Source organism: Scardinius erythrophthalmus (genome assembly GCF_964197995.2).
Source record: "Scardinius erythrophthalmus genome assembly, chromosome: 9".
Taxonomy (NCBI): domain Eukaryota; kingdom Metazoa; phylum Chordata; class Actinopteri; order Cypriniformes; family Leuciscidae; genus Scardinius; species Scardinius erythrophthalmus.
The window spans coordinates 40790589-40800391 of NC_138229.1; the positions used below are offsets into that span (position 1 = coordinate 40790589).

The following is a 9803-nucleotide window of genomic DNA, read 5'->3' on the forward strand; positions in this document are numbered from 1 at the left end:
TAATATTAGGTGTCTTTAACTAGTTCCGTAAAAATATAGAGTACAGTGTGAACTTATAGTGTTGAAAACACTTGTGCTGTTATTGAGGAGGATTGGGGTCAGGTTAGGACAGGTTTAATGGTATGAGTAGAGTTAAGGGGTAGCAGTATTGATAATATCGTACTGTAATTATAGATGGCATTACAGAAATGAATTACAGCTGTGGTTAGTTACAGAAGTAGATGCATTTACAGCATAAAAAGATGTAAACAAGATTTGTATAAAATTATTACGCAACACTTTATTTTACAGTGCCATTGGTACACGTTACATGTAGTTACTGTAGAAATAACTATAAAGTATACAAAATTACATGCAACTATACCTAAACCAAACCCTAATCCTAACCCTAAGTACATGTAGTTAAACATTATTACTCAGTCCTTAAATGTATAAATACACTGTAATACTGACGCTTAAAATAAACTCTAACCAATTATCATTAACTGTGAGCGGGGTAAGATGAGGGAAGAATCCCCCATTACGAATAATGTGCATTTACTATTAAATTGACTATTTAAATAATTAAATTCTATTTAAATTTGTTTTTTGTCAATTGCGTTGAAAAGCTGAACCTAACCGATGACAGACAAAGCAGAATCCAGGTCAAAGAGATTCATCTTAAAAGGTGAATTTATTCTGTGACTTGTTTACAAGGATGTGAATATATACATGTTTAATTGCCCATATGTGAATTAAAGAGATATGTCATAATAGCATCACTGTTATTTCAAATTGATTCATTTCACTCGATGAGCCTATAGATTTTAATGAATAGCGAAGATGAAATGTGCATCTAGGCTAACTCATGGAATTATTCAATAATAACCCCATGAATTACAATAAGTTTACAATTTAATACAATAACACTAGAAACAGCAAGTAACTCAGGGCCTTCTGTGCAGTTCTGACAATAATAATAAAACTGAAATTTTCTTCTAGAATGGTCATTTTTATCACGCTCGTATATTTAAGTTCAGTAATTTCACTTAAATGGCAATGCAAATGACCTATTAATTGTCATTTAAGTGAAATTAATATACAAGCTTTATAAAAATGATCATTCTAGAAGAAAATTTCAGATGGCACTTAGAGGCTTTTACATCTGAACTCTTCAAATAGACACTAAACTTTGATATTCAACTTAGATCACCATTTCCCAGAGACTATCTTATCATGTTACCTCATCTTACCCTAGAAGTTAAAGACACTTGATATAAAGTGGTTCTAACGTACCAGCAAGTTTGTTTCTGACTCCTTTGTGGAATTATAACATAGACAGCATTACTTTATAGTGCTCATTCAAAATGTCAAAATAATTTAATAAAACAGAATACCTGTCTGAAATAACAGAGAAATATATGACATAACTATTATTATAATTAAAATAATAATAATAATAATAATAAATGAATTCACCCCATTGTGTGTGATTTTGTTGTCAAGCATAAGTTATTAAATCCATTGCGACATATAAAGAATATCATCATTGGTAAAGTCTCTGGCTGGGTAATTATCAAGTCCATGTTGTAATGGTCAATCGATGTGTCGTGATATTTATCCTACTGGTTATCGCCCACTTTCATGGTAAGCTCCAGTCACGTGATGCGTCACTCCAAACTTGCATGCCAATTTAACATCCATATCATATGTCATCACTTACACATATGCAATGAAACCCACAGACATAAAACACAGAGCAGAATGGCATTCTACTTTCCGTTGCCAATTCATTCTGACCTTTGTAAATAGCCACTCAGATACATGAAGTAGTTCATAACGCAAACCTTTGGCTTTTATAGTTGTTCATGAAATCTCGCGCATTGAAACGTTTGCGTTCACGCGCGCTGCCTGTGGAAATAACGGTGTTGTATAGCACATGCATATACCGTGGGAAGCTGTTTGACACCCTATTTTCCTTTCCTGAAAGCCCGTTATACAGGAGGAGGTTCACTTACCTTTCAGAGCTCTTGGTTTGGCTTGTTTGCGACGCGACATCCTACAGAAACCCGCCGAAGATCACACATCTAGATCTATATCTCCAATATGATCATAAAGCTCTATCAGTCTAACACCAGATTACTGCACACTGAGGTAAAAATCACAGTGCTGTTGGTCAATTCCTGTTGTAGCCTATCTGTTTAAACAGCTGAAGAGTTAAAATGTCATATCCATCTTCTAATATCTTACACATGCTTTATTTAATCTGTTATAAGTGCGCACGACAGACCTCAAACGCGCTGTAAATGGTCGGGGAAAAAAACTAATAAAGCGAAAAACGAGTAAAAGAAATACTAATTTCCTCACAATGGCACGAACTAAAGACTAATTGAGGCTGTCAAATTTCTCATTTCATCTGAGAATCAGAACTGAGTCTGTTGTGGGGTTTTTTAAATAAAAAAAATGAGAGAGAGAGAGTCAGAGAGGAACATGCGAGCTCCCTCCTCATCACCAACCTGCGAGGTCTCGCTCTGCGCTGTCGCTCCGGTAGTCCACATAATAATGGAAAATGGAAGCGAGGCCCCCAAAGCCATGAGGACGGCTCCAGAGGGGGCCCCATCCCCGCGGGGACGCGCCCTGTGCGTAATCACGGAGGAAATCATTGTCAGCCTGCTGCTCTCAAACACTGACAGAGAGGCATGATTAAAATCCGCGGGAAGTCGGCAAGATCTGGCGTGTGGATCCCGGAGTCGCTGGATCCGGAGCCCTGGACTTCTGTCGCGTCTTATGAAGGAGGATTGGTCCCCCTTCTGGTAGACAACACTCAATAGACCTGGCTCTGTGAGAAATGTACATGCAGATATAGCCATTCAAATACATAACCATTTTACATATTTCAGCTGAATATTACATTTCAAATCGAAAGGGTTGTGCCTCCTCCCAATGGAGTAGTAGTAGTTTATTGATCCCCAGTTAATTTCCCAACTGGGATTAATAAACTACTACTACTACTACTACTACTCCACTGGGTTACCAAACACAGTTTTATGGAACAAATTTGTGTTAGGAATTTTCAGCATGCAAAGACATTAAACTGAAACGATGTTATGCCACTGACTGCCTACTAACATCTGATGCATATTTTATATTTACATTTACATTTATTATTTTACACAAAACTTGAAAGCACTTTCTCTATTTAGTATAAGATCTAATGTGATTGGCTGGTTTTACACAAATTCCTAGAATGTGTTTTCTTGTGCTTTCCAAGCTTCCCGGTTAAGTAACATATAAACACTTTTTAGGTTATGCTGTTGTTTTATACTTAGCATATGCTTTTTGTATTTGTTCAATCATTTTCCCAACTTGTTTGCTGTTTTATAAAAAAAAATTATTCTTTTTTTAGGGGTTCAAGCGTGAAGTGGTGAAACCTTTTGAACCTTTGGTTGTCAGTTATTCCTAAACTCTTAAAAACCTTATTACCTTTTGTTTTACTTATTTGGAAATGAGACATTTGTACCAGTCACCCTGAGACATATGTATAATACTCCACGTTAATCATTCTCATTAAACCATATTTTCTTGGGTAACACAGTCTCTGGGCGATTCCTTGGTGATCTTCGCATTGGGGGAGAAGGAGAGGGGGATGAGAGAAAGAGATGTAGATTAGGATGACTCTGAGGTGAGATTTTCGTCTCAATAGTGCACGAGGAGGAGTTCAAATGTTCATTTCCAGAGAGGTCCTTTGTCCTCTCAGGGTCTGGTCACTCTTCAACCAGACTGTCCGGCATCTCCTAATTTCTAAATTCTTACAGTGGAATAAAGTTCCCTTTTCTTGTTTACACTTGAAACATACATCAGGAATATTTGGGTTGAAGTGATTTAACTTAACTGGAGAATCACTGTCTGAGTTTGGGCTTTCAAGCATGTTATTTACCACTCTTCCTCGGTTATATCAGCCTGCAGGTCAGATCGCCATGCTTGAAGTCTATCATTAAATGATTCTTTAGATTTGGCTTCATACTGTTTATATAGCACAGAAATCTGACCTCTACCTTTCAAACAGTTAAGTGTGATATAATGAAGCTACGTAATTGCAAATATAAAAAAAAAGTGCTTTTGCAGAATTCCAAATCTTACCAAAAACTGGTGAAAAGGGTGAGAGATGTGGTAATTCCCAAAGGTGAGTATGGAGCCTCAAACCAAAACTGCTATAGTATTTATACTATACGGGTTTTTAGTACAGTTGAATAACTTTTTAGTATCTGTTGAATACAAATATAAATTCAAAGGAATTGGGATAGAGTGAGCCCCTATAGAGACCCAGGTCGGAGGATAATCCTTCTCAAAATAAAACATTGCCGCTCTAATTTGAGCTGCCCAGTAGTCGCATTTTAGGTTTGGTAGGTTTAACACCCCTCTAACACAAGGCAAGTAAAGCAAGGAGACCCTGAGACGAGGGCGCTTCTTGTTCCAAATTAAGTTTGTAAAAGTTTTTTTTCATTAGGACAAAAAAAAATAAGAATGTGGCGGGAAGGGGGGTGGATTAGAAAATATATAAAAATTTGGGTAAGATTGACTTTTTTTATATATTAGCACGGCCAATCAATGAGATAGGAAGTTTTGTCCATCTGTTCAACAGGTCAATTGGCGAATCTGACAGTCAGTGTAATTTGGATCCCAAGATAAGTAAAACCTTCTTGTGAGATTGTAAAGGGTGACTGAACTGGGGGAGAAGTCTTTCTGCTTTGTGGAGGAATAGCAACATAGAATTAGAATTATTAATTTTATACTCTGAGAATTCTCCAAATGTCTCAATCTAATTTAGCAATGCTGGGATATACTTTTTTAAGATTGGAAGAGAATATAATTATATCCTCTACGTTCAATGAAATACGATGTTCTTACGGATCCAGTTGTAATACCTGAAATATGTGCATGATTACGAATTGCCATAGCCAGTGGTTTCATTTCTAGGATGGAAAGCAAGGGAGAGAGCGGGCAGCCCTGGCGTGTACCCTTGTAGAGTGTGAAAGGGGCAGATGTTATTCCATTTGTTAATATCTCAGCTAAAGGGTTAGCATACATGATCCAGACCCATTTCATAAGCGTATCCCCAAACCCCGTCCTTTCCATAGTTCTGAACAGGTACTGCCGCTCAATTCTGTCAAACACTTTTTCAGCGTCTAATGACTGAAGTGCATTATCGCGAGTATTACATTTCTCATGTAATATATTAAGTACTCTACGAATATTATAGAAACCATGCCTCCCCCAAACAAAGCCGTTTTGATCAATATGAACAAGCTTGGGCAAATGTATTTCTAGTCTCTTCGCTAGCGCTTTGCAAAGAATCTTTAAGTCATTATTCAGGAGAGAAATTGGTCTGCATGAAACAATCATTTGGTGACTTGCCAGGTTTTAACAACAGAGTGATCACCACAGTATTCAAAGAGGGAGGCAAAGCCCCATGTTCAAGTGATTCCTGGTACATTTCCAAGAGAGGATGAATTAATTTACGATGGAACATTTTATATAACTCTATTGGTATGCCATCTGGCCCTGGGGTCTTCCCACCTTTCATACTGACAGCTCCTCAGACTTTAGGTTATCTTCAAAGGATACCATGAAGCCCAAATCCATTGACCCAAAGTCCAGAGCATCCAGGAAATTTTTTTGTCTCTCTGCCGCACTCTCTAAATATTCAGAGCTGTAAAGAGCCTGATAGTAGTTCCTAAAGACCACATTTGGTTAGTGTCTTCTACTAGTTAGCGGAGCATTAAAGAACTATCTCAACTGGTAAATAACAGATATAAGATTAAAATAACATCATATTTGTCTAATTTTAAATAAACACAAAAAACAGAGATGAAAAATTTACATTAGAAGAAATTTACTTTTGCTATGGTTAAATGTTCAGTGATATCTTCCAAGGATTTCAGATTTTTGGTGCAATTTCTCTAGGTAGTGTTGATATGGATAACTAGTAAATAAGTTTCGTCGTGCTGGCATGTGTGGAAGTATTTAAAACAAGTGTGTTACAGCTAGCCCTACGTTAGTCTGTGCGGGCTCCGTATGTGGTTGCGTGAAAAAGAACGCAGCGACTGGCCACTTGGTGGCGCTATAAAATAAAAATAATAATAAAAAAATAGCTACGTAACAACTGTTGTGATACGTAATATGTGTGTATGTAATACGCTGTGTGCGTGTGCAGGAAATGTATATTGTATTGAACATGTGAATCCCCAGTAAAGATGTTCTGATCCACCTCTGATTCTGTCGAGTAATACTTCAACAACCAGTCAGATTGACTTGAAAACTGCCACGCAGTGTCTTTTTCCAAGGTGTCATGATTGTCTTCAAGGACATTCGAATATTTTGAAAAACATGGCCGTCGTTGGCCAATGAAGTTCGAGTGTCTGTCAGACATGGTTACCAGAGGCCGATCGGAATGAAACTCGCTGGGCCTGTTTGACGCACGGCACTAGAGGCCTGTGAGAAATTAGAAAGAAATCGGCCACATAGGGGGAGCACCTACACATTTTTCATGTGCTTAAACGATTGTATATCACGCAATTTTTCGCACATGCCCACAACATTCATTCTGCATGGTAGAACTCCTCATTCTGAGCAACCACTGTCAATGGAACCGTTCCTTAAACATTGGAGATTATTTCAAAAACCTACTTTCGCAAACTAGTCCTAGGTTTTTGGCTCAACCTCAATAACTGTTAAAAAGCTTTAAATCATATATTTCCTTATAAATTGCCTGTTTTGGCTGTAAATGTTCTTTTCCATCTATGATCTAGGTTACAGGCTTGCTAAATAAAACATAATAGCTTTTTAAGCTTGTGTTTAAAGGCCTTAAAGTGCTTGAACCCTGTTAATTGCTGCTTGCAGCTATATTTTTAATTAAAATGCATTTAAAGGGTTAGTTCACCCAAAAATGAAAATTCTGTCAGTAATTACTCACCCTCATGTTGTTCCAACCCCGTAAGACTTTCGTTCATCTTCGGAACACAAATTAAGATATTTTTGATGAAATCTGAGAGCTGGATCACTCCTCCTGTAGGCTTATGGACACCTTAACTTGCTGGCCCAGAAAATGTATTAAAGACATTGGTAATATAGTCCAAGTGACTCCAGTGGCTCAATCTTAAATTTATAAAGCGACGAGAATACTTTTTGTGCGCTCGAGGTTTTTTAACATAGTGTAATAGCGTAGCGCATCTGTGTTTCACGTCACCACGTATCACACATGACCAGAGTCGCCCAATAATGAGCCTACGTGGTGACATAAAACACAGACGCGCTACGCTATTACACTATGTTAAAAACCTCGAGGTCCAGAGAAAAGGAAATGAACAGTGGAATAAAGTCATTATTTTTGTTTGTTTTTGCGCACAAAAAGTATTCTCGTCGCTTTATAAACTATAGTCCGCTTGGACTATATTAACAATGTCTTTAAAGGACAAGTTCGGTATTTTACACTTAAAGCCCTGTTTACAGATCGTATCTGATGAAATAGAACGGGTAAGATTAAAATTTGGACACATGCTGCTGTTCCGAGAATTTTAGGTTTATTTCGCTTTCCCCCCACCCCCACAATGGATGTCTATGTGCACTCGAACATTCATTCCTAAAACACATTAAACTTTCGTTTACAAAGACGTGAAACTCACCGAGTGGTCAGGGGTGTTCACTAGTATGTTCACTCAAAAATCGCTGAAAAAGATGCATTCCAACAGGTGTTTTACCATTCGTTGTAAAACTGTGGATCTATTTTTCCAAACGTCTCACACCCGTAGATTCTTCCGTTGAGAGCTTGAATAATAGACACTCCAGCCCAGTTGGTGGCGATAATGCACCTTTGCCAATTGCAAGCAAACCACTGGCATTTCATTGAATACACAGAAGAAGCAGAAGAAGAAGCGGCGGAGTAATACCGTACCTCACACAGCTCTTTCAATACAAGTCAATGGAGTTGGACAAAAACTACGATAAAACCTGTTGGAATGCACCATTTTCAGCGATTTTTGAGTGAACATACCAGTGAACACCCCTGACCACTCGGTGAGTTTCACGTCTTAGTAAATGAAAGTTTAATGTGTTTTAGGAATGAATGTTCGAGTGCACATAGACATCCATTGTGGGGGTGGGGGGGAAAGCAAAATAAACCTAAAATTCTCGGGACAGCAGCATGTGTCCAAATTTTAATCTTACCCGTCCTATTTCATCAGATACGATCTGTAAACAGGGCTTTAAGTGTAAAATACCGAACTTGTCCTTTAATACATTTTCTGGGCCAGCAAGTTAAGGTGTCCATAAGCCCACAGGAGGAGTGATCCAGCTCTCAGATTTCATCAAAAATATCTTAATTTGTGTTCCGAAGATGAACGAAAGTCTTACGGGGTTGGAACAACATGAGGGTGAGTAATTACTGACAGAATTTTCATTTTTGGGTGAACTAACCCTTTAAATGAATTTTAAAGAACTGGCATATAGACATAAAAAATGCAATGGTTTGGGTCCCCAAGACCACGAAGCAGCAAAAAAAAAAAAAAAAAGAAAGTGTAAAATAGCTCAGTTCATGACCTAAACAAAGCTTGAATCGTGCCCAACAACTCTTCAGCACAGAACACAGCACCCAGACTGGTTTATCCTTTAGGATATTTATTGGAACTAGACTAGATATTGTTTTCTAGAGCACTGGGACTGTGCGATGAGCACGGGCCCTCAGTTGTAGTTGCAAGTACTCTCATGTTGTGACCTGCATACTTTGTGTTATTTATCATGTTCACTATATTTATAAAGCCTTTTCTCACGTTGAGAATTCTCTCTAAATATTTGGAATCACCCCCAAGTAAATTCCCCACTTACCATCTGACAAAAGCACAAGCAAAGTGTGATCAAAAGACGCAAGATTGATATGATTTGCTTTTTTGTTGCAATCATAGTGTTTGCAGGATGTAAACATTTTTTGTATGTGGTTCCGTTCTGTCAAGAGGTCTCTGTTGTCTTTCAATTGAATGTGAGCTGTGTGCATGGTCCCAACACGCTGTCAAACTCTCTCCCCGTATCTGAGACTCTTTTATACCTGCAGCCCCCAGCCGTTTCTCACAAACACAAACAAACAGTGCTCCAAACCCTCACAGGCTTCTCCAACTTTCATTAGGAACAGCACTTGTATTCTTCCACATAGTTTGGTGTAGTTAGCAGCATAGAAACTTTTCATTGCCATGTTTATTATGTGAAATGTGAAAACTTTCTTTAATGGCCTGAAACTGGCAAGTCTTGTCACGGATGTTCATATATTCGGATATGTAATCATGGTAACACTTTATAATAAGGTATCTTTTGTTAACATTATTTAATGCATGAACTATGGACAAGCAATGTATTTTCCAGCATTAATTTACCTTTGTTAATATTAGTTAATAAAAATGAATGCTCATGTTAGAAGTATTGTTCATCGTTAGTTCATTTTAACTAATTTAAATAACTAATGTTTGCAAATTAAACCATTTTGTAAAGTGTTACCATAATCAAGTGTGTAATGTTGCTGTTTGAACATAAAAAAACCTTCAAGGTTACAAAGCTCAAAGTCCTCTCCAAAGGGAGATATTTTATTTAACAGTATCCGCTTTTCAAGAACTACAACAAATGGGAGTTGCGTTGAGTGCTCACTGAAAGCTTTTAGGTAGGTAGGCTATCGCATTGTGTTGTTTCTGTTTTGTTTCTGTAGTCTAATTTAATGTTTGTTATTGTGTGTTTTTAGCAGAACATTCGTGATTGCATTCTAACACCTTGATATGCGTGATTTT

At 37.6% G+C, this 9803-nt stretch overlaps 1 protein-coding gene across 2 annotated transcripts in view; it reads right to left on the reverse strand.

Moving 5' to 3' along the window:
- The window catches only part of LOC308696636 (zinc finger protein 521), a 97274-nt gene extending 94762 nt beyond the window's left edge, over window positions 1–2512 (reverse strand). Inside the window, exon 1 of one of the 2 annotated variants that reach the window (XM_081375515.1) lies at window positions 1998–2512. In XM_081375515.1, coding sequence (XP_081231641.1) covers window positions 1998–2037 — 40 coding nt within the window. In that variant the 5' untranslated portion in view covers window positions 2038–2512. The remainder of the gene's footprint in view (window positions 1–1997) is intronic. The other variant, XM_081375516.1, reaches the window with a different exon arrangement.
- Window positions 2513–9803: the final 7291 nt, after the last annotated feature.